This window comes from Bombina bombina, chromosome 5 (assembly GCF_027579735.1).
Source record: "Bombina bombina isolate aBomBom1 chromosome 5, aBomBom1.pri, whole genome shotgun sequence".
Classification (NCBI taxonomy): domain Eukaryota; kingdom Metazoa; phylum Chordata; class Amphibia; order Anura; family Bombinatoridae; genus Bombina; species Bombina bombina.
The window spans coordinates 497358033-497384388 of record NC_069503.1 but is presented as its reverse complement, the minus strand read 5'-3'; the positions used below and the strand labels follow the sequence as shown (position 1 = coordinate 497384388).

The window sequence follows — 26356 nt, the reverse complement described above, 5'->3', positions numbered from 1 at the left end:
TGTTTTTACTGTCCCTTTAATGCTCCATAGTGCGTGCACTACAAATTTTATTGTGTATATTACAAAAATGCTTCTATTTAAAATTTAAATGCACCCATGCACGTTCTTATTTTGACATTTCTATCCCTTTAAACAAAAATATGAAGTGTAAAAAAATAATAATAATAAAAAATAATAAAAAAGGACATCATGTGACTTTAGATTGTTACTTACAAATATCCCATTTTATTGTAAAGCTTTAATAATATTTAACTTTTTTCTATAGGTCTTGTTCTTCTGCACATGCATCACCAGCTACCACAGCAAAGAGCGCAAAAAAGGGCAAATTTCATTTTTCCCGGTTAAAAATGCTACTTAGTCAAGAGGAGAAAGAACCAACGAAAAAAAGTGAATTGAAGAACTTTTTATTGTCTCTTTGATACAATGTCTAATTTTGTTTTTATATTTTAAGGATCTAGAACAGTGGTAAAAGCACAATATAGTTTTATTTTTGTTGTAGTTCTATTTGTGGAATATGGAGTATCTTTGACAGGTGCCGTATTATTCTGCATAATCATGAGAATAATTATTTCCTTTTACAATGAACTCTTTAACATTTATTTTACATTTAAAGTGACAGTCTACACCTTAGTCATCTTAAAGTCTTACTTTATCCTCCTGCACCTTTTCTATATCTTGCAACAGTGACAGTAAAAAAGTTATTTTAAAATTGTGTCTGGTTACTTTGAAATGGCTGCCAAGCCCTGCCCACTGTTGACATCACAATCTGGGCTGCATTAAAAGATTCACTAGTTACAAAAAGACTCCCTAATTGGATTTCACAGACTGCCAATGCTATTCAGCAGAGTGCATAGATAGAGCTCTGCAGCCCTGAAGACATTTCCCCATACAAAGTAGTAGATTGATTTTCATTAAAGGGACGTTAAACGCTAAATAAATCATTGATTGAATGATGTATTCAGAGCAAAGATTAGCCTGACATTAATTTGTACATGTATTGTTTACATTTTGAAAAGGGTAAAGTTAATGTTCATAAAGCAGTGGGTGCCGCTATATTGTACCTTAGGTTACCTTTTCTGCTGAGGCCAATTAGGAATGGTTATAAATGGATTACTAGAGTTTGCAACCAATGACTGTGTGGAATATAGCTGTGTCTGCACTATCATGTTTAAAATTAATTGGAAAGCCCACAATATTCAGAATTAAATTACAGGAAAGGAGAGCAAAATAAATAATGAAAGCATATTGCAAAGTTGTTTTACTACATGTAATTAAACATTTTTTATTAATATATTAAGGTGTTTAATGTCCCTTTAACAAATTCCAAATGACCCCATGAATGTATAATGGGTGACATTTTCTTTATTTGTGATTAACAATTTGTCCAATAATATATATATATATTGTTTGCCTTTGCACGTCTAATAAATCTATCAGTCTATCTTTCCACAATGATCATATAACTTTGAATTACAGATAAGCAGAACCTCTATGTTTTATTATTAAGGAATGTTGTACATTACAATAATTGCAATTGCTTGATTTAATATAGAACACAAATAAGGCAAGGCGTTTTAAAAATGAAGGTTTAATGTACAGCATTTATTAAGATGGGCTAAATCATAGGGCATTTTACGATACATTTGTTTGATTGTGGAACTACTGATTAATTCTTTTTTTTTTTTTCTTTTTTAATTTAACCAATTTAACATTCCTTTTAATAGACAATTAAAGTTTGTGACAGGTCTGGAAATGGGCTTTCTTCTGGGAAATCAATGCATGATAGTTTGTGAGACTGCCTAATAAAAATTATTATACAGCAGTTTATTTCTCTGAGTGTTGATTGAAACATTCCATCTAAAGTCTATTTATATAACTGAAGAAAATGAAATATATCAGAAATTGTCTTCTGCTTTGTGTTGAGAATTTTAGATATGCTTTTTATTTAGAGGCTTGTTTACCTCAATCATATTATTATGTATTTTTTTCTCTCTCTGTCAGTACTATATAAAGTTTAATTTGCAATGTCTATACTATCTTTTCTCTGTCTGAATAATTTTATACAAATGTGTTGCCTGATGAAAAGTACATTCATTATGAGCTGTCAAACGCATTGTATATTTCAAATCAATCAAAAGTTACAACTTTTGCTACACAATTCCTTTCCTTGTTGTGCACTCACTGTGGTAAAGACGAAGCACAGATTTGTGGTGCAATCAGCTGAAGACTGAAAATAACAGCCTGCTTTTATGGCACAATACTTTTAGTGCTAACAAAGTTTGGTAGTCAACATTTCTAATGGAATACATTGTTTTACAATGTGGCACCATCTATCTTCCGTTTTGCTTAATTTATATAAATCTTGAGTTGCTCATAATTATTATTATTTTCCTATCTTTATATGAGCATGCCTGAATGGCTACTAAAATAAATGCCTGGGTCTTATATTTTATATAAACGTGTGAAACTATCTTGTAAGTGATCACAACATTGTGTGATTTCTTGTTTTCATGTCACCACTGGTTATTATTTGGCCTCAACTGAATAAAAAAAAAAAAAAAAATATGCATATGCTTTGCACATATTCTGTACAGCTTTTATGGTTTTAAGCAGAAAACAAGTTTTATAGAAGTAATCCCTGTTTTGGCAAAGCACAAGTAAATCACACCTATACACACTTCTTAAGTAGATCTCTGCTACTTATGTCTGAGCGCCCAGACTTTATTGTATTTTGTGAGCTCCTTTTTTATGTTTAAGTAGTTTTTATTAGAATAAGGTTCATTGGGTTACAACAAATCAAAATAAATTTTTCTTGACATAATAGACAAATAAGCAATATTACAATATCAACAAGTTAAGCATTGTCAAGTATCAGTAAACCAATGGCCCAGCTTTTTTGTGGGTGGCGGTGGAGGGGGAGGTAGGATAAATGAGGGATAAAAAGAAAAATATAGAGATTATTAGAAAAAAAAAAAAAAAGGGAGAAGAAAAGAGTCTAAATTGAATGAGCTAAAATAATATTCCGCAGCTCACTAATTTGTTCAAGGTGAACTGTGGGAATTAGATTGCGTAAGCAAAAGGATAGGGGATAGAGAGTCTAGGAGAAGGGGAGTCAGGTCGTACATCAACAAGTTCGTACCAATAAATTGAGAGCTATAGTAATGGTCTTATGGTCTAACTAGCAACTAACAGTTTGCATGTTCATCTTTCAAACCCAGTAAACTATTCAAGGTGTTCATCCTCTTGTGCTAAAACTATTAAGGGGTACTATGAGGTCTTTGCTCCCAGATAAACTGTACATTAGTTATCATCTCTCGTTTACCTAGGTAGCAGTAGTGCATTTTCTCTAACAGTATCACATGATTGACCTCCGCTACCCATTGGGCTATTGTGGGAGTTTCTACTGACTTCCATAACCTGGGGATTAATCTCTTAGCACATGTCAACATTATCAGAAATAATTTTTTCCTATAGGCACAAGAGAGTTTTGGGGCATGGTTAAGGAGGATGATATGTGGATTTAGCGTAATTTCTGTGTTTAGCGTTTTGCTCATATGTTGAGCCACTTGTTGCCAGAATATGGTTAAGTTTGGGCAAGACCACCAAATGTGCACCATGGTGCCCGTCTCACCACACCTTCTCCAACAGCTAGATGAGGCCGTCGGATAGATAACTCGCAGGCGATGTGGAGTTAAGTACCAACGGGCCATGATTTTATAGTTTAGTTCTGATAATAATAGGGAGGTTGAGGAGGAGTGTATATTGCGGAAACAACGCTTCAGATCCTCTTCGCATAGGTCATGTGGTATTTCCTCTGACCACCTATCCAGGTATAAAGGGCGTGTCTCAGGGAATTTATTCCTAAGGATTTTATATACCATGGACAGGTGAGCTTTTGTAATGTCAGGGGTGATACATAGTTGCTCAAATGTGGTTAGTGGTCTGAGGGTGTCCCTCTTGTGTGGGTTATTATATATAGCATGTCTAATTTGCAGGTATGTGTACCAGCTATGAAATGGGGGTCCTAGTTCTTCTTCTAGTACGGTTCTATCTTTTATGCCCATTGGACCTGCGAATAGGTATATTGGAAGGTTCTGCAAGTGCCTTACTGGGTTAGTGTGGGTAAACCTGCTATGTTGTAGGAACAAATGGTTGTTAAGTAGTGGGGTTAGCGGAGATAGTACAGTTGATACTCCCTTTATATGAGTTATGACATAATCCCATACTTCGAGTGTAGATCTAATATAATCATTGCGCTGTATCATATGTGGTCTCGAGGCTTTAGGGAGCCAGGGTAAGTCTCTCATATTCCTAGCCTGGGACAAATGACCTTCTATCTGTATTCATATTTTTGCGGAGGGTGCGTGATTCCAAGAAATTATTCTTGCTAAGTGTGCTGCTCTATAATAGTTGGTAATATTAGGAACATTGAGACCCCTGTCCTCTTTGCTAAGGTATAGTGTGTGTTGGGCCACTCTAGAGCGTTTATACGACCAGATAAATGAATAAATTAACTTTTGTTGTGTTTTAAGATATGAGTTTGGAAGAGCCAGTGGGAGCGTCTGAAAGATATATAAATATTTGGGTATGATCATCATTTTAACTGTGTTAATTCTTCCAAACCAGGATAGATGTCCCTGTTTATGCCAGGTTTCCAGTAAACTTTTGGTGCGTGTTTGGAGTGCGAGAAAGTTATCCGTGAATAGTTTGTCAGTGTCTTTCGATATAACTATTCCTAAGTATTGAAGTTTATCTGTTATGCTAAACCTTCCTATATGCGCTATGGTTTCGACTTCTTGTCATGTTAAATTGATTGGCATTAGGCCAGATTTGTCCATATTAATAGAAAAATTAGAGACTTGCTTATAGTTCTCCAATGTTTCCATCAGTGCGGTTGTTGGTGACTGTAATGTGAAAATCACGTTGTCCGCGAACAGGAGGCATTTCTGATCTATTTCACCTAGTTTTATGCCCTGAATATGTGGGTTATTCCTCACTTGTATTGCCAGTATTTCTACTGTTAATGCGAATAGCAAGGGCGAGAGCGGGCACCCTTGTCGTGTGCCATTAGATATAGCAAACGATTGGGAGACAACGTCATTGATCTTTACTCTAGCGCTCGGGTGATTGTACAGGGCCTGTATTCTTTTAACAAACATTTCGGAGAAGCCAAACTTCGACAGGGTGGCCCACATAAATTGCCAGTCCACCCTGTCGAAAGCTTTTTCCGCGTCGGTGGATAGCAAGAACATTGGGGTATGGTTGTCACGGGCATATTGCAAAGAATGAAGAAGTCTTATAGAATTATCTTTGGCTTCCCGTCCCCTAATGAAGCCCACCTGGTCCGGATGGATTATTTTAGGCAGAACTGTGTTTATACGGTTTGCTAGAATTTTGGCGTATATTTTCATATCTATATTAATTAGCGATATTGGCCTATAGTTACCTACAATATCTGTAGCTTTATTCGGCTTCGGGATCACTGTTATTAACGCCTCTAGTAGGGTGCTAGGGAGAGCTTTGCCTCGGTCTATGTCCGTAAAGAGCGAGCAGAGATGTGGGCTTAATTGCTCCTGTAGAAGCTGGTATAATCTCGCAGTAATGCCATCCGGACCTGGAGACTTTCCACTAGGTAGTGACTTGATCACCGAGCAAGTTGTTTACTTCCCTTTAAAGGCATTTGTGGTGCCACTGTTTACACAATAAAAACGTAAGATTTCAGTCTGAAATACTTTCCCTAGTAATGAAGCCATGCGTGATACATGAGGATACACAGTGCAGGAATACAGCAAAACGAACCTGCGTGATAACCTCAACGTACTTCAGCATCGCTGTCCCTTACAAAATTAAAGGAACATGAAACACAAAATCTTTCTTTCATGGTTCAGACAGAGCATGTGATTTTAAACAACTTTCCAGTTTACTTCTTTTATCTAAATTTGTTTTTTTCTTTGGTATCTTTTGTTGGAATGGATACCTAGGTAGGCTCAGCAGCTGCCAATTGGTAGCTGCATGCATATGCCTCATGTTATTGGCTCACCCAATGCATTAAACTAGCTACCAGTAATGCATTTCTGCTCCTTCAACAAAGGATACCAAGGGAATGACGCAAATTAGATAATAGAAGTAAATGGGAAAGTTGTTTTAAAATTGAATGTTCTGCCTGAATCATGAAATATATAAATATTTTTGTTTCATGTCCCTTTAAGGATATTCCCAGTTTAATTAAATATTACATAAAATGTAACCTAAGGAGTTAATTATTAAAACCAGGGGCGCGATCCGATATAGATCGTAGTTTGCGGCGCAAGCGAGGGAACCCCCGCCGCCCGTAGTTTCAGCTCGCAACTCGAGCTATCCAATATACGGCGCCGTCAGATGCTAAAGTGCCGTAAGTCGGATAAACCAGCGATGTCCAGAAATCTGCGTAAGTACAAATTTCTGGAGTCGCCAGTGACTTACGGCACTTTAGAAACTGCCGGCGCCTACAAAACCTGACTAAGTTATTAAATTTCCCGTACTGTCTAACACGCCTCCCAAACATAGCCCGACACGTCTAACTCTCTATCCGCTATCCCCCCTCACTCTCCTAATAATAAAAAATGTATTAACCCCTAAACCACCGCGCCCGGACCCCGCCGCACCTAATAAAGTTATTAACCCCTAAACCGCCGCTCCCGGACCCCGCCGCCACCTACATTAACTACCCCCTAATGTGAGCTCCTACCCCGCCGCCACCTTCATTAACTACCCCCTAATGTGAGCTCCTACCCCACCGCCACCTACATTAACTACCCCCTAATGTGAGCTCCTACCCCGCCGCCAGTTACATTAACTACCCCCCAATGTGAGCTCCTACCCCGCCGCCAGCTATATTAAAATTATTAACCCCTAATTTAATCCCCCTACACCGCTGCCAGTTATATTAAATTAATTAACCCCTAATCTAATCCCCCTATACCGCCGCCACCTATATTAAATTAATTAACCCCTAATCTAATCCCCCTATACCGCCGCCACCTATATTAAATTAACCCCTAATCTAATCCCCCCTACACCGCCGTCACCTATATTAAATTAATTAACCCCTAAAATACTAAACTATCCCTAACACTAAACCTAAGTCTAACCCTACAAATAGCCCTGAAAAGGGCTTTTTGCGTGGCATTAACCCAAAGTAAACAGCTCTATTGCCAGCCCTTAAAAGGGCTTTTGGCGGGGCATTGTCACAAAGAAATCAGCTCTTTTGACTATAATCTAAATCCCCCTATACCGCCGCCACCTATAATAAATAGATTAACCCCTAATCTGACCCCCCTACACCGCCCCCATCTATATTAAATAGATTAACCCCTAATCTGACCCCCCTACATCGCCGGATGGAAGACTTCTTCTTTGCCGCTTGGATGAAGACATCGCCCGGATAGGATGAAGAGTTCGACCCGGCTGGGTGAAGACGACTCAAGGTAGGGAGATCTTCTGGGGCTTAGTGTTAGGTTTTTTTAATGGGGGTTTGGGTGGGTTTAGAGTAGGGTTATGTGGGTGGTGGGTTGTAATGTTGGGGGGTGGTATTGTGTTTTTTTTACAGGCAAAAGAGCTGATTTCTTTGGGGCATGCCCCGCAAAAAGCCCTTTTAAGGGCTGGTAAAAGAGCTGTTAACTTTTGTAATTTAGTTTAGGGTAGGGAAATTTTTTTATTTTGGGGGGCTTTATTTTATTAGGGGGCTTAGAATAGGTGTAATTAGCTTAAAATTCTTGTAATCTTTTTTTATTTTTTGTAATTTAGTGTGTTTTTTTTTGTAATTTAGTTTAGTTTATTTAATGGTATTTTCTTTTAGATATTTGTAGTTTATTTAATTTATTGATAGTGTAGGTGTATTTGTAACTTAGGTTAGGATTTATTTTACAGGTAAATTGGTAATTATTTTAACAAGGTAGCTATTAAATAGTTATTAACTATTTAATAGCTATTGTACCTAGTTAAAATAAATATAAACCCTAAAATAGCTACAATGTAATTATTAATTACATTGTAGCTATCTTATTGTTTATTTTATAGGTAAGTATTTAGATTTAAATATGAATATTTTAATTAATAATATTAATTAGATTTATTTTAATAAGAATTTAGTTAGGGGTGTTAGAGTTAGATAGGGTTATTATACATAATATATATATATATATATATATATATATATATATAATATAACGATATTAACCCTAATATAATTATGGTTAATATAGTTAATATATATAATATAATAACTATATTAACCCTAATATAATTAGGGTTAATATAGTTAATATAGCTGGCGGCGGTGTAGGGGGATTAGATTAGGGGTTAATCTATTTAATATAGGTGGCGGCGGTGTAGGGGGATTAGATTAGGGGTTAATAATTTAATATAGCTGGCGGCGGGGTAGGGGGATTAGATTAGGGGTTAATAATTTAATATAGCTGGCGGCGGTGTAGGGGGATTAGATTAGGGGTTAATAATTTTAATATAGCTGGCGGCGGGGTAGGAGCTCACATTAGCGGGTATGTAATGTAGATGGCGGCGGTGTAAGGGGCTCACATTAGGGGGTATGTAATGTAGGTGGCGACGGTGTAGGGGGATCACATTAGGGGGTTATACATTTATTGTAGGTGGCAGCGGGGTCCGGGAGCGGCGGTTTAGGGGTTAAATACTTTATTAGGGATTGCGGAGGGGGATCGCGGTTGACAGGTAGATAGACATTGCGCATGCGTTAGGTTTTATTTGGCAGGTAGTTTAGGGAGCTACGGGGCTCCAATAGACAAGGCTTACGTAAGGCTTACTACGGCTGCATTTTGTGGCGAGGTGAAAATGGAGTAAGATTTCTCCATTTTCGCCACGTAAGTCCTTACGCTGTATATTGGATACCAAACTGCGCAGGTTTTGGTATACCTGTCTATGGCCCAAAAAACTACGGGCGAAGGCAGAAATATACGAGCGTAACTTCTAGGTTACGCCGTATATAGGATACCAAACCCGCGCAAAATTCGGCGTCGCCGGCTTTTGCGGGCGACGCTGCATATCGGATCTGGCCCCAGGTTCGGATTTAAGGGAGTAGAATTTGTCAAACAACCCCTCTCTTGCCTCATATTTATAAAATGTATAAGAAATAGAAGGGACAAGATAGACATCAAAACAATTTAGTTGGATGTTTATTTCAAATATATTGGCATGCATTGTTGTTGCACTTATGCCTTAAATCTAATGATAAATACAAAACATTGGTTGTTTGTTTTGCTTAATGTTCTGCCAAGGTAAAAATCCTTTATTTGAGAAATAACCACATTTTTAGTACATTGTATGAGTGATAAACTGGTCGTCTCTGGCACAGATCCTAAACAAACATTTTTTCTGTGTTGAAATGATCAAGTGTATTAGATACAACTGCAACAAGGCTACATTTTATATGGCTTTCTACAATCATTTGAATTGATAATTTTTAATAAGTAGATTATTTCAGGATCAGTTTCCATTTCATAATTAAAAGTAACTGGGTAAAAAAAAAAAAGCATACGTGATCAATCACTATTTTTGTAATAATGCTCTTGTCTTTCCAATAAAAACTTGTTAAGGGGAATAAGCTTGAACGTTTAAACATTATTCTTAGTGTTTGGACAATTATCTGGATCCCTTAAAAAGACATTAAACACTAAACACATTTCATTCACCTCCCTCTAATTATGGGTGCCTCCATTTTGGAACCAAGGTATCACTGCAGGTAGCTGAATGCAATGGATAACTAGAGAGAGGCAAATAATAAGCTCAATACTATGCTTATAAAATGTACTTTGTGTTTAATGTCTATTTAAAACATCATAAAGTTTAGACTTGAATAAAGTATATATACATATATAGGTACACAAGATATATGAAAAAATATTTTTTTTCCATAAAATTTAGTAACAGTTGCTATACTCACATTACCAAGGGCAGTAAATAAATTTTGAAACCAATGTTCGATTTAAACCTTCAGAAAGTATCACTTGTTTTAAAATAATAAATATGTATTATTAATAGAAAGTAGAGGTGTTGTAAGTTAGTGTCCTGTATTAAGGAATTCCTAAACATTTTAGAGTTGAAATATTTAAAATGTTACATTCCAATATCCTTATTTAAAGAATGATATGAACATAGAAATCATTATCCTTCAAGTATTCTGACACCTAGTTTTACAATATCTTACAAGTCAGTTTTAAGCAGGTAAAATTAAGTGCAGTGCCCACAAATGATTTTAGTCTGAAGACTATTTTGTAAACAAATGACTGTAGTGAAGGAATAGTCTTCCAGTGTTTGAAGTGTCAGTTATTTAAAAGGGAACCTTTTCACTATGGTAAAGAAAGCTTCATAATGAAGACTGGAATTTTAGCTCTTACCAAAAGAGTAAAGAGATTAGGAGCCAAACTACTGCAATATTGTAAATAATTTTGATTAAGAGATTAAAGTAGAATGTTTGTTTGTTCTGGACTACAAGAAAAGGCAGCCTTATTCAGTAAAAACATAATTTATGCTTACCTGATAAATTAATTTCTTTCATGGTGGTGAGAGTCCATGATCCATTACTCATGAGAATTACTTTTCTCTATCACTAAGAGGAGACAAAGATTCCCAAACTCCAAGAGCTCTATACAACCCCTCACACATACCTCAGTTTAATGGCCAAGCAAGTGAGGTAAAAAAAGGGAATAGTCATAAAAGAAGCAGGGGAAAAACATGTGCTGAAAAAATCTAACCCCAAAAACCCCAAGGGTGGGGTCTCTTGGACTCTCACCACCATGAAAGAAATTAATTTATCAGGTAAGCATAAATTGTTTTCTACACAAAAAGAAAATGATTAACCTGCTGAAACACAAACAATAATAAATCAAACAAAAAACAACGTGTTAGTGCAAAAGGATATGTCCAAAAAAGTCAAAACTCCAAAAAGTCAAACTCCAAACGTGCATAAGTGATCCCAGGGATTACTTCTCAGTGGAAATTAATTCTGCAGTCGAACTCCAAGCGTTAACCTAAAAAAAACAGATCCATGCTGCCAATGGTGAAGTCCTGTGAGACTACAGGGTTAATTCACATGTAAGTTGTATACTCACATGCTGCAGAGCTTCACATCAAGCTCTAGATATAAAAGCAATGGGAGACTCCAGCAGGAGCAGATAGAAGTGAACTCAGATGAATGTTAAAACAATTTATTAAAACGTGTTAAAATCACAGGGGTTTACAGAGAACCACAGCTAGAACATCCGTATATTACACACACTGTATATAGTAAACAATGTCTATGATTACGGTTTGCAGTTCAGAAGGTTGGTCTCTGCCCACAACATGAAAAAAAACAACGATCGTTTCACCAAATAGTCGCTTAGCTTTTTTTTTTAATTTTAAAAAGCCCAGAGACTATTTGGTAAAATGATCGTTGGATTTGAGCGTGTGATGTCCGAGTTCACTTCTATCTGCTCCTGCTTGAGTCTCCCATTGCTTTTATATCTAGAGCTTGATGTGAAGCTCTGCAGCATGGGAGTATACAACTTACATGTGAATTAACCCTGTAGTCTCACAGGACTTCACCATTGGCAGCATTGATCTGGTTTTTTTAGGTTAACCTTTGGAGTTCGACTGCAGCATTTATTTCCACTGAGAAGTAATCCCTGGGATCACTTATGCACATTTGGAGTTGGGATTTAGTCTTATAAATTGTTTTCTGTCATACAGGTGGTGAGAGTCCACAATCCACTACTCATGGGAACTAATACCAAAGCTGTGGAGTCCACAAGTAATAACACAAAGGGAGGGATATAAAAAAAATAAAAACATTTTTCACTGAGAAAATAAATCCACAACCACAAAGAAATGTCTCTCTTTATTTTTTATAATGCGCTTTAAAAAAGGCATAACCATTAAACTGAGACAACTGCTTAAAGAACCTGTCTACCAAAGGCTGCTTGAGATGAAGCAAAAACATGAAAATGGTAGAATGTAGTAAACACATGCAAAGAAGGCTAAGTAGCTGCCTTTCAAATTTGATCAACTGACGCCTCTTCTTAAAAACCAAGAAGTGACAACTGATCTAGTAGAATGAGCAGTAATCGGCTGCGATGGAGGCTCTAGTTTGTGTGTGGCTTATGTTTTATACAGGGATTTATGTATAAACTTAACATTTGGCAGTTGGTTTTCTTTGCTTGCTTAGCTAGAACAGGCTAACTGACAAACGGCTTGAGTTTGAAACCAGCTGCAGTTACTTGCATCTTATGTTGTAGGCAGAGGGAAATGCGCGCCTTTTACCTGCTGCGTAGTTTGTGGCCCTCTGAGCCCAATGTCTCTCAGGATGATGCGATTCAGGCAATGCCACAGCTTTCTCCTCAAACATCCCAAGCCTCTAAGGCATCGCATACAGTGCCCTGCAGTTCCTCTCAGCCTCCTAGAGGAGTTAATTTGCCTGAAGATTTTGCTGCACAGGTATCTTCTGTGGTATCTGTGGCATTATCTGCTTTTCCTATTCTTGGAAAATGCAAGAGGAAAATTAGACATTCAGATAGTAAGGTTTCTGTTCCACCTACTGCTATACAGGTTGCCCTCCCTCATAAGTCTAATGAGGTAGATACGCCGGTAGCCTCTGCGTGTGAAATCTCAGATTCAGACAGTATTATTCCCTTATCTGAGACTGAAGAAGTAAACTTCAGATTTAAGCTTGAACACCTTTATGTACTGTTAAAGGAGGTATTGGCTACTTTGGACGACTCAGATACTTCTGTTGTTGTCAACCCTAAGAAGTCTAGTAAACTTAATAAATACTATGATGTTCCTTCCTCTGTGAAAGTTTTTCCAGTCCCAGACAGTGTGACTGAGATTATTTCACAGGAATGGGAGAAGTCAGGGATTCATTTCTCCCTGTCTCCCTTATTTTAAAAGATGTTTCCTGTTGCTGACTCCATTAAAGATTCTTGGCGCACGGTGCCTAAAGTAGAATAAGCTATTTCTACTCTGGCTAAGATAACTAAGATCCCTATAGAGGATAGCTGCTCCTTTAAGGATCCCATGGACAAAAAGCTGGAAGCTTATTTAAAGAAGATGTATGTTCATCAAAGTCTTCAATGGCAACCTGCAGTTTGTATTGCCACAGTAGCAAGTGCTGCATCTTATTGGTGCAACACTCTCAAACTAGCCAATTTCTTTATTTCTGATTCTAACATGCAAGTTATTACACTGGGAGCCAAGATGTCTGGCTTCACTGTCCTAGCCTGCAGGGCATTTTGGCTAATATCTTCGTCAGCTGATGTTACCTCTAAGTCCAAGCTTCTGGCGCTTCCTTACAAGGGGAAGACCTTGTTTGGAACTGGTCTGGCAAAAATAATTTCTGATATGGGTGGAAAAGGGTCTTTTCTACCGCAAGACAAGAAGAACAGACTTTTGTTCCTTTCGTAACTTCAAAGGTCAAGTCTTCCTCTCCCTTTTCCAAGCAGGAGCAGTCCAAGTCTTCTTGGAAGCCCAATCAGTCTTGGAATAAGAGGAAGCAATCAAAGAAACCCCCTTGTACTGGGATCTAAAAAATATCTTTTGAGACAGCTGAGTATAATCCCTTGATGCAGCATACAAAGCTGTAGATGCCTCATGTGAAATCAAGCAAATAGAATTGCATCTGAAGTTGCAATGATGAGACCTAGTACTTCCATACACAGAGCCACTGAAGGGAACAAAAGTGACTGAAGTTTCAGACAAGCTGACACCAATCTCAACCGTCTCTGCTCTGTTAAGGAAAGACTCAAGGACACTGAGTCTATTTGGAAAACCAGGAAAGTAACCTTTGTCTGAGAAACTAAAGAACTCTTTTGAAAATTGATCCTCCAACCATGGAGAAACAATAGTTGATTGGTGTGAAAATTCTGCTAAAGGAAAAGACGGAGCTTGAACAAAGATATCGCCCCGGTAAGAAAATATTGCATTACCCTGAGCTCTGATTACAGACAAAAAAGGCTCCCAGAACCTTGGTAAATATTCTAGTAGCTGTAGCCAGACCAAATGGAAGCACAAACTGAAAGTGCTTGTCTAGAAAAGCAAACCTCAGAAACTGGTAATGTTCTCTGTGGATTGGAATATGAAGGTATTGTGGACATAAACTGACCTTGCTGAACAAAAGGCAGAATAGTCCTAATAGTTTCCATCCTGAATGATGGAATCCTTACAAAGAGAGAGAACAGTATTTGCCATGAGTAATTGATTGTGGACTTTCACCACCTATACAAAAGAAACCATTATTCTTTATATAATATATACAGGCATATAAACCCTCTTTCACAATTCTCTCCGTAAGTTAAATAACCCCACAAACAAACACTTTGGGCAATAAATAACTGTGATGAAGCGTACAATTAGAAACATAATTAGCCATATAATTTGTGTGAGATTAAACATGATGCATTTTACAGACATTCACTTAGTTTATAAAGATAAAATTTAACCTAAACAAAAAATTGGCTAATTAGATTCTTTATACTTTTGAGGGATAGTTCATACTGATCAGTTTTGCAAAGTCATCACTATAAATAATATCAACAACCTATATGACAATTAAAATAATTATACAAAAAATGTTTGATAAATAAGCTATTGTGTCTCACTGGCATGAGATGCGGGTTCATCTGAAATTGATGAGGTGACCAAAAGCAATGCTATATATTCCAATTTGGCAGTAAAGTAAATAGCAGCAATTAAACAACTATGGTAGAAGCTATGTTATGTCATTTTGACACAATTGTGTAGTATAAAGATTTAAAAATGGCTAAAATGTATTATTTTCTTTGGTTTGAAGGTCTCCATTTGCCTTCTGGGTTCAAATTTAGAAATGTTCATTTTGAGTTTACAAAATGTACCTAGGGACAAAATATCAAACACAAGCTTAACTTGTTAAGAAAAAAATATATAGTTATAATGCAGTTATGTATTAACAGAACATGAAAACACAAAACATGAATCTTAACACTTCCATGAGTTCCCTTGTGTCTTTAAAGGGACAGCAGCCTTAATGACAGACAAAAACGTAGCATTTCAAAATAATAAAATAATTAATTTAGTACATACTCACAAAAAAGGATTACAGGTTGAGAAAATAGGTGTGTTTTCTTTAAACAATGAAAATATCAAACCTTTTTTTTTAAAATACATACTACATAATATCCACAGCATAATGAACACTATTTAACCCCTTTGTAAAGGCAGCAAGGTTCTGTAATCGGGATAACGTCATTTTAAACACTTATTATAAATGTTATATATTTTAGAGTTTCTCGTGTGCCACCCCTTGCACATTGTACAAAAATAATACTAACAATATATTCCTAACCTAACCCAGGCCTCTGTAACACAAGACTAAAGTTCTTCTTATCAATCATCACTGTAGATGTCTCCAGCATATGGCAAATGTAATCTACTTCCAGTCACGTTGGGAAGACGAGATAGGTCTGGCAGGTTCTTGATACGAAGACGCAGCTCCTTCCGTACCTGTGAGACTCTTACTAATTTTCGCTTGTATTCCTAGAAAATGAATCAGGAAAATTTTGAGGACATACTCTGACAAAAACTGTAACATTACATGATATGAAAATAGGAAATGTACAATAGTGCCTTTCCAAATTCACAAGTATTTTTACATTAAAGGATTACTTTCTGTTATAATTTTTAAGCTAAACAACTAACATATTAAAGTTAATAAACATTAATTAAAACCTACTGACCTATATTTTCTCCAAAACGAAGTTTCATAACGTTCTAAAAGTTATATCTTTTATTCGCCGATGATGTCACGTTATCCTGCCCACTATTTTCAGCACTGAGTGTTCAAAATACTTAAACCAATAACTTTGTGTTTAAAGCGCCATTTTGAAACCTAGGTATTGTAAACAGATTGGTACAGAGCAAAGGATACCCACGGAGTGGGTTTGGAAAACAATTAAATTTGCAGACAAGATTTCTGATATATGGTAGAGATATGTTAATGAAATGCTATTGATAAAAAGCGTATTTGGGGTAGTTAGTTAGTAACAGGCATAGAAAATATTTACTTACAGTGGCCCTTTAAGTCTCACTTTCATGTCGTGTGCACATGGCCATTATATTCATACGCCCATAATGAGATGGGAATGTGCATGCATACAACCTGCTATATGTGGGTTACTTTAACAGTAAGAGTAACCAGTAAACGTTGGATTACTCTTACTAGAAACATTTCTGCAAAAATGCTTTAATACAAATTTGAAAGAAGAAATTGTCATTTAAAAAAACAAAAACCAACAATGCCTATTCTTTAACTTAAAAGGATAAAAAAAACAACTAATATTGCTTTATGTGTAATGTTTCACATACATTCATCATGATATTTTAATAATTAAAAATAATTTAAAAAAACTAAGCTACTATTCCTTTAAATATGAGGATTAAATATTATATTTGTGCATGTTATAAAAAATAAATAAAGTTGGTCTTCTGCATCTTGTTGCAATAACACAAACACTTTGCAAAAGGGGACTTTTTGGTTTTTAAACAATATCCATTGTACATAGGTTAGAACTGTGTTCCTAAAATTATCAGCATGTATTTTCTAGACAAATTAATGTCTTTAAATGCATGACAGTAAAGTTAAAAAAACATATGATAAATATTCTCCAGTCTGTCCAAAAGCCATTAAAAATAAGAATTCTAACAATACAGCAGTTGAGATTACCAAATGTAATTTTTCCAATACTAAACATAAGCAATAAAATTGATTATATAGTTTAAATCTATCTAATATATATTTTCAAAACAATAAAATAGTAATTATTTAGTAATTGTTATATGGACATGATAGGCTTATAAATCTTAGCTTTATATATGAAATGGTATGTTTTTTTTTTTTACTGAATGAATGTGATTTAATTTATCATGCATTTGTGAAGAATAACTACACATCTTACTATAAAACTTGTTAAAAAGGGTAAAACAGAAATCTTCAGAGTGTTAACACCTTTTTTGTAAGAATTCTCCTTTACTCTACACTTGACCTAAGTGGAGACTAGGGCTATACAATTATGTATCACCTAGAACAATGTTTCTCAAGTATCTCCAACAGGCCAGGTTTTCATTATAGCTGAACCAGTGCACAGGTGAAACAATCAGCTGATCCGTGACACCATTGTTGCTCTCATCCATCAGCTGATTATTTCACCTGTGCACTGATTCAGCTATAGTGAAAACCTGCCCTGTTGGGGGTACTTGAGGACAGCGGTTGAGAAACAATGACCTAGAATACATAGACACCTCCCCTTCCCCTATATAGTTCCTCCTTTTTATGAGGTCTGTCATGGCCTCCCAGGGTGTTTTCCTTGTGAGAGCTATAGGTTATTTCAGTTGTATATCCTTTGGGTTTTGCTCTTCTGTACCTTGTAGTATTGCTACTTTTAGGTGGAATGCACCCTAATAAATGGGTATATTAAAGGGAAAATATGTTCTATTAACCTACACTGTTCATATACTGCATATCCATTTTATATATATGGTTTGCACAAAGTTGACAGTATTTCTAAGGCTAAACAAGAAAACCACTTTTACTTTGTGCCAGCAGACAATCTGCATCTGCTGCTACAGCGACTTATTTGGAATAGAATAGTTGACATTCTCTGAGATGAAGCATCAATAAAAAATGTGATCAGAGGAGGGCGGAGCCAGCGCTCAATGGAGTCGGCTGCACACGAGTGAGCTCCCGGATCCCCGAAGGGCAAGCTATACAATCTAGTGCCCTAACCGCAACGGACCCATGGATTTCTAGGTGCCAACAGCCACTGACCCTCGCAGGGACGTTACAGTATACCCGTGGCAAGAAACAAAGCATCCGGTGGACATACCGAGCCCGGACTAGGCCACGTGGGTAGGAGACCTCAGGGCTGCTGCTAACTGCCATGATTAGCTGACACGGACAAGAATCTCTGCCAGATCACAGCTCCAAGGAGGCTTCAGGTAATGGGGCCACAGCTACTATACTTTTGCAGACTGGGGACACAACACAAAGAGTGACATTAATATAGCGGAAAGCAGCAAGGAGTATGCTGTTAGGCAATACGCCATTTTATTAATACTGATGAGTTAACACAGCGAAAAAAGGTACGGGATCACCTCGGCTCATGCATTGGGAAGCAGCATTTAGGATTGCAATTCTATAAAAAACCCTACACCGGGTTATTCATTGGCATCAGGGTCTTTTTGTAAGCTGGAAAGAACAGGCTTGAATGTACACAGCAGCAGCTGAGGCCTTATGATATGGTACTGTAATCCCTTTGTTGGCTAGGCATTTTCACCATTATGATAAGGAGCAAGAAAGAGTTATAACTGTCGAACTGTGTCGTGAAGATAGTACTATAGTTCAGCTATACACAATTTGCTAACAGCAGCTCCTGTCCCTTCATATAAAAACACTATCCCAGCACCATGTCTCCTAAAAAAGGAAACAAGTCTGATAAAGCAGCGAAAAAACAAACACCCTCTACACCCTCTGTTAACGATTTTTTCAAAAATGTAGATAATGTATCAGGAATACATAAAAAGCCTCCAGAGGTGCAATCAAGAGATTCATCGCTCTCTTCAGATTCAGAGGATGAGGCTCTGGACACTGCAATATCCATCCCTAGAGCTCTCCTTAAGTCACTGCCTTCTAAAAAGGACTTTTCTAATTTAGTGAGTCAAGTCAAGCAGTGCATCAGGGAAGAAATCTCAGAAATAAAAAAAGAGCTCTCAGATATGGGCCAAAGAGTGGAAAAGCTAGAGGGTGACACAGACTCGCTTACTGCGAATGTGACTACTTTTCAATCTCAGATTTCACATCAGGCAGAGGTCATTGCGCAGTTAGAAAACAAAGTCGATGACTTGGAAAATAGAAGTCGCCGCAACAATGTCAGGATCAGGGGAATCCCTGAGTCTGTTGCCCCCTCTGCATTAGAGCAATATATACAAGGCTTGTTTTCATATTTAAACAGATGAAGATGCTGAGGTTACTGTTGCTTTGGATAGATTCCATAGAGCTTTGCGTGCCAAACCTCTGGGAGACCAGCCACCAAGGGATATCATAGTCAGAGTGACAAGCTACCCGATAAAAGAAAATATAATGAAAAAGGCTAGAGAGAAGCATCCTATAACATACAAATCGGATAAACTGCAAATTTTTGAAGACTTGACACCACTAACTCTTCAAAAAAGAAGGGATTTTCGCCCTCTTACAAGTAAATTAAGACAGCACAATATTCCATACAGGTGGGGCCATCCCTTTAACTTGCAGATCATGTGGAAAGGAAGAAGGTTGATCTGTAATAATCCAGAAGATTTTGGAAGAATATGTACAGACCTGGAAATAACACCCCCTTCCTTGCAAGACCTCACCCAAGCCTCTTCTACTACAGCTGGTCCGGCTCCGCCGCCTCTCCCACAGAGGCTTGAATGGCAGAAACACCAAACGAAGAATTCAGCCACAAGAGATCCTAAGATGCACAAGCACCTGATTGATGGACGATGACCTTCTAATAGAGGACTAAGTATATATGTTATGTAATTTTTCTTGGTGATGTGCCTTGCCTTTTCTTGCAGTTCGAGTTTGGTTCGGTCCTGACCGTTTACCAGCATAACTAACCTTAAAGTTAAGATAACTCATTCTGGTAATGTTTAAGCAGTTTTGAATACTACCGTCTGTTTTAGTTAACATAATGATAACATTGTTTGCCAAGTTGTAATTGTTACCCGAAGGGGATCCTTTTCCTCTACCCTCAGAATTACCTTACTAGGTTTTCTTATGTGCACCAGTTGTGTACTACAAATGTTCTGTTATTTTATGAGTTTTATTTATGTTATTTTAGCCCTATATGCTCCCCAAGGAGAGAATCAGGTAATGCTGAATGTTTCTTTGATGGTTTTAGTGCATAATTTGCAACATGTAACATATCTTTGGTTCACGTTCACCATGGAGTAGTAGGATGACTACACACACCTCATAGAATGTACAAGTAATCACTCAGAATGTGAAGGGTTTCAATTGTCCCAACAAAAGAGCTATGGGTATTCAGGACCTTAGAAAGAGAGGGGGGAAGATTTTAATGCTACAAGAGACGCATTTCAAAGCACACAAAATACCAAAGTACTTCTCCAGTCATTACACGCAACATTTCCACAGCACTAATGAAACAAAACAAAAAATGGAGTTAGTATTCTGTTGCATAGATCTCTACCCTTTCAACTTATCAAACTGGACAAAGATATCTAGGAATATCAGGCTTGCTATCACCCTGGTTAATGTATATGCCCTCAATCAAAGACAAGGTGCTTTCATATCAACCATCACTAACAAAATCATAGACCTAACTAAAGGGCCACTTATAATGGCAGGAGACCTGAATGCAACCCTAAATCCAGATATAGATTGCTCCAACCCCTCACTGCGTAGAAATTCATAAGACCTCTGATCTATCTGGAGTAGCCTAAAAACACTCACCCTTCATGATGTATGGAGGTATTCACACCCTAATACTAGAGACTACACCTTTTTCTCCAACCCACAAAAAAAGTCATTCTAGAATAGATTATATCCTGGTGGTCTCAGAGGCAGATTTTCAACTGAAGCTCAATCCTTCAGATGCATCCTTATTAGCCAATCTGCATGATAAGCGCAACAAACTAAATGATCTTCTCCAGATTGAATCCCAAAGACTCCAGCTATTTCTAAAACAAAAATACTACACCAAAGGTAACAAAGCTGGCAAAATGCTAGCCAGAGCCCTTAAAAAGCAAAAAATAAAAACTTTTATACATTCCCTTGTTTCTGAGAAAGGAAACAACATAGAGGATACAAAATCGATAGGTAAGGCATTCCACTCTTTTTACCACAAATTATACAATCTCTTCCCTAAAAGATCACCGCTTATACATAATCTGAAATGTGAGGAATACCTAAAAGACATCCCCCTGCCCAAATTGAAACAAGCAGACATTGAGATACTGGAAGCCCAAATTACAAACACAGAAATAATTGAAGTCATCCGGGAAATGAAACCTGATAAAGCCCCTGCACCTGATGGTCTATCTAACGTTACTACAAAACATTTGCCAAACAACTTATCCCCCACTTGTTGAATCTATTTAATGACATAACAGTTTCAAGCCAATTTCTGGACACAATGCTACAAGCCCATATCTCAGTACTCCCAAAGCCCGGTAAACCTCCAGATAGACCTGCCAATTTTAGGCCCATTTCATTGCTCAATGTAGATATGAAAATGTTTGCCAAGATTTTAGCTAATAGAATAAACAAATTTTTGCCTGACCTGGTACATGGTGACCAGGTTGAATTTGTTTCAGGGAGGGAAGCTAAAGATAATATTAATAAGACTCTCAACCTTCTAGACTTCCTTAAACACTCTAATATACCCTCAATATACCTCTCAACTGACGCGGAGAAAGCGTTCGATCGCTTAGATTGGACCTTTCTCCTGGCCACACTTCACAAATATGGATTCCCCATGAAATTAATACAGCAAATTCAGGCCCTGTACCTCAATCCTTCGGCTCAGGTGTTAGTTAATGGCACCCTCTCAGAACCCTTTGAAATTCGTAATGGCACGAGGCAGGGTTGTCCCCTGTCACCCCTCCTGTTTGTACTATCTCTAGAACCATTGGCTGTTAAAATAAGAAACAACTTGCAAATCAAGGGTATCAATATCTCAGACCACGAGTACAAGCTGGCCATGTTCGCGGACGACGTCCTAATAACCCTGTCGTCACCGCTGACATCCCTTCGGGCAGTACAGACTGAACTGGAGAAATATGGGGCAGTTTCGAATTTTTCAGTTAATAACTTAAAGTCCGAGATATATCCCATTAATTTAAACGAAAAAGACCTTACCACCATTAAACAGAATTTCCCATTTAAAATTCAGGTAAAGGCTTTGCGCTATTTAGGCATACACATCACCTCAAATTTAGAAAACCTACGTCAATTGAATTATGGTCGACTGCAGGAGGAGTTTCAAGTTTTAGTCTCCTCATGGCTCCCAAAACACATATCATGGTTGGGAAGAATAGCGGCAGCTAAAATGATGCTGCTACCAAAAGCCTTATATGTAATGCAAGCCCTTCAAATCCCAGGTGTAGATACAGATATCCGCAAATTGCAAAATATTATGAATGCGTATATATGGCACAGAAAACCACCCAGATTAGCAAAAAACACCTTATACTCACGTAGAGAAGAAGGAGGCCTGGGGGTACCATGCCTTCAGGCTTATAAGCAGGCAATATCCTTAAGCAAAGTTGCGGAATGGTGTAGGCAAGGACCAGGCTCTTATAAGGTAAATATCCAACTAGAATCGCAACTGTTAAATGTCACTCAAATAGGTAGAATGTGTTGGACCCCTCAGAAATTGTCTTGGTCCTTGCTAGAACTTTATCCGAATATAAGGGAGACATGGATGTGTTGGATCGCAATGCGCGACAAGTTGAACATTATCTCCACGACATATTCACCTTTGACCACTCTCTTATTCAATAAAGAACTCCCCATTGAACAAAGAGGGATAACAAAACAGGCTACACACACCTTAGGCATGTCAGACTTTCTCCCAATTTGTATGATGGTGGAGGGAGGGAAAATAACACCTAGGCAGACATTAGTGGAGAAAGGCTTTGACGAATTTAAACCATGGTTGCTTTACCACCAAGCCAGACACTACATACTCTCACACAGAAGAAAAGCAGACATGTTGAGGCAGTTGACTCCATTTGAAAATATTTGCACTTCACAACACCACCCAAAAAAAGTGATCTCACTGATGTATGGGCTTGTTCTTAGGCCCACCTATGTTCAAAAATGGTAGAGGGAGTTGAATAATGCCTTCTCCAACAAGACATGGATGTCCTGGTTTCAGGCTACAGCCAAATCGGGTCATTCAGCAGCAGTCCTAGAAACTAACACTAAGCTTCTTACTAGATGGTATTTAACCCCCGCTAAACTGAAACACATGTTCCAGAATGTAAACGGTAGATGCTGGAGGGGATGTGGTCTGGAGGGCACTATGCTTCATGTCTGGTGGAGCTGTGAAAACCTGCGCCCATTCTGGGTTGAAGTTCATAGACAAGCATGTTTAGTAATTGGCACACAATTATGTCTTACCCCAGAAAGGATTTTGTTTAATGCAAACTTGGATATCCTATGTAAAATTAGAAGACACTTATATCAAATCATGATCAATGCAGCGAAAAAACTAATTCCCAAAAATTGGAAATCCCCTCACATCCCATCTTTAGCAGAGTGGAAAGCAATGGTAAAGAGCACACTTATACTAGAAAAGCTCCACTACTTTAGGATAGGGAACATACACCTCTACCATGACATGATCTTTCTTTGGGAACAGTACCTAAATGCCAGTTGATTTAATAAAAAAAAAAAAAAATAATAAAAAAAAAATAATATGAAACAGGGGGGGTAAGGGGTCGAGATATATGATGTAGGTAATTATATGCACGGGTTAAGAGTGGTATCTCTTCTTGTGGGTGCTTGTTCTGTTGCCTCTTTCTCTTGTTAAGTGTATCCAGTCCACGGATCATCCATTACTTATGGGATATATTCTCCTTCCCAACAGGAAGTTGCAAGAGTCCACCCACAGCAAAGCTGCTATATAGCTCCTCCCCTAACTGCCATTACCAGTCATTCTCTTGCAAGTCTCAACATAGATAGGAGGTCGTGAGAGTCTGTGGTTTTTTATACTTAGTTTATTTCTTCAATCAAAAGTTTGTTATTTTTAAATGGCACCGGAGTGTGCTGTTTATCTCAGGCAGTATTTGGAAGAAGAATCTGCCTGCGTTTTTTCTATGATCTTAGCAGACGTAACTAAGATCCAGTTGCTGTTCTCACACATTCTGAGGAGTAAGGTACTTCAGAGGGGGAATGGCGTGCAGGTTTTCCTGCAAATAAGGTATGTGCAGTAAAATATTTTTCTAAGGAATGGAATTGACTAAGAAAATTCTGCTGATACCGAAGTAATGTAAGTACAGCCTTTAAATGCAGTGAAAGCGACTGGTACCAGGCTGATTGATAGAGATATATGCTAAGGTATGTGCAGTAATATATTTTTCTAAGGAATGGAATTGACTAAGAAAATACTGCTGATACCGAAGTAATGTAAGTAAAGCCTTAAATGCAGTGATAGCGACTGGATCAGGCTTATTAATAGACATACATACTCTTATAAGAATGTGTTTTAAAACGTTTGCTGGCATGTTTAATCGTTTTTTAACATATGTTTGGTGATAAAACTTATTGGGGCCTAATTTTTCCACATGGCTGGCTTAAATTTTGCATAGAAACAGTTATAGGGAAGGTAATCCACAGCTCAGCTGTGGCAGTTTTGTTGTGTCTGTTTAAAAAAAATGTCGTTTTTTTTTTTTTTTTTTTATCTGTTTTTTGCATTAAGGGGTTAATCATCCATTTGCAAGTGGGTGCAATGCTCTGTTAACTTATTACATGTACTGTAAAAATTTCGTTTGATTTACTGCCTTTTTTCACTGTTTTTCAAATTTTGACAAAATTTGTTTCTCTTAAAGGCACAGTAACGTTTGTTATATTTGCTTGTTAACTTGATTTAAAGTGTTTTCCAAGCTTACTAGTCTCTTTATTAGTTCTAACATGTCTAACATAGAGGAGGCTCTGTGTTTATTATGTTTAAAGCCATGGTGGAACCCCATTTTAGAATGTGTACCAGATGTACTGATTTCATGTTAAACAATAAAGATCATTTTTTGTATTTAAAAACATTATCACCAGAGGATTCTGTCGAGGGGGAAGTTATGCCGACTAACTCTCCCCACGTGTCAGACCCTTTGACTCCCGCTTTAGGGACTCACGCTCAAATGGCGCCAAGTACATCAAGGGCACCCATAGCGTTTATTTTACCAGAGGATTCTGTCGAGGGGGAAGTTATGCCGACTAACTCTCCCCACGTGTCAGACCCTTTGACTCCCGCTCCAGGGACTCACGCTCAAATGGCGCCAAGTATATCAATGGCGCCCATAGCGTTTATTTTACAAGACATGGCAAAGGTTGTGTATAATACACTGGCAGCAGTATTAGTCAGACTACCTGAAATTAAAGGAAAGCAAAACAGCTCTGGGGGTAGATACAGAGCATACAGACGCTTTAAGAACCATGTCTGATACTACCTCACAATATGCTTAGTCTGTGGGTGATATTTGTGACTCAGGGAAGATGATTTAACCTGATTCTGATATTTCTACATTTAAAATTTATGCTTGAGAACCTCCACTTGTTGCTCAGGGAGGCTTTAGCTGCTCTGAATGAATGTGTACAATCGCAGTGCCAGAGAAATTGTGTAGACTGGATAAATAATATGCAGTGCCGGTGTGTACTTATGTTTTTCCAATACCTAAAGAGGTTTACTAAAATTTTTCATAAGGAATGGGATAGACCAGGTGTGCCGTTCTCTTCCCCTCCTATTTTTTAGAAGAATGTTTTCTAATAGTTGCCACCACACGGGACTTATGGCAGACAGTTCCTAAGGTGGAGAGAAGAGTTTCTACTCTAGCTAAGCGTACCACTACCTCTGGCGAGGACTGTTGTGCTTTTTTAGATCCAATGGATAAAAAATGTTTATTCAACAAGGTTTTATCCTGCAGCCCCTTGCACGCATTGCTCCTGTCACTGCTGCTGCGGCGTTCTGGTTTGAGTCTCTTGATGAGGCTTTACAGGCTCCATTGGATGAATATATTTGACAAGCTTAGAGCACTTAAGCTAGCCAATTCCTTTGTTTTCTGATGCCTTTGTTCCTTTGACTAGACTAACGGCTAAGAATTCTGTTTTTTACTATACTGGCGCGCAGAGCGCTATGGCTTGGTCAGCTGTCGTGACTTTAATAAATAAGCTACTTAACTTCCCTTCAAGGGGCAGACCCTATTCAGGCCTAGTTTGAAGGAGATTATTACTTATATCATTGGAGGAAAAGATCATGCCCTTCCTCAGGACAGGTCCAAATCAAGGGACAAAAAAGGCCTAATTTTCGTGCCTTTCGAAAATTCAAGGCAGGTGTGGCATCAACTTCCTCTAAGGCAAAATAAGAGGGAACTTTTGCTCAGTCCAAGGCGGTCTGGAGACAACCGGACCTGGAACAAAGATAAGCAGGTCAAGGAGCCTGCTGCTGCCTCTAAAACAGCATGAGGAACGGACCCCTATCTGGTAACGGATCCTATAGGGGGCAGACTTCATTCTTCGCCCAGGCGTGGGCAAGAGATGCCCAGGATCCCTGGGCATTGGAAA

General features: G+C 37.8%; 2 protein-coding genes across 4 annotated transcripts in view; one reads left to right on the top strand and one right to left on the bottom strand.

Moving 5' to 3' along the window:
- Positions 1 to 1822, top strand: part of C5H18orf21 (chromosome 5 C18orf21 homolog) — a 92783-nt gene extending 90961 nt beyond the window's left edge. For all 3 annotated transcript variants that reach the window (XM_053713046.1, XM_053713047.1, XM_053713048.1), the window contains one exon: positions 266 to 1822. In XM_053713046.1, the coding sequence (XP_053569021.1) occupies positions 266 to 419 (154 nt within the window). In that variant the 3' untranslated portion in view covers positions 420 to 1822. The remainder of the gene's footprint in view (positions 1 to 265) is intronic.
- Positions 1823 to 15067: 13245 nt separating this feature from the next.
- Positions 15068 to 26356, bottom strand: part of RPRD1A (regulation of nuclear pre-mRNA domain containing 1A) — a 344197-nt gene continuing 332908 nt past the window's right edge. The window contains exon 7 of the mRNA XM_053714407.1: positions 15068 to 15555. Coding sequence (XP_053570382.1) covers positions 15406 to 15555 — 150 coding nt within the window. The 3' untranslated portion in view covers positions 15068 to 15405. The remainder of the gene's footprint in view (positions 15556 to 26356) is intronic.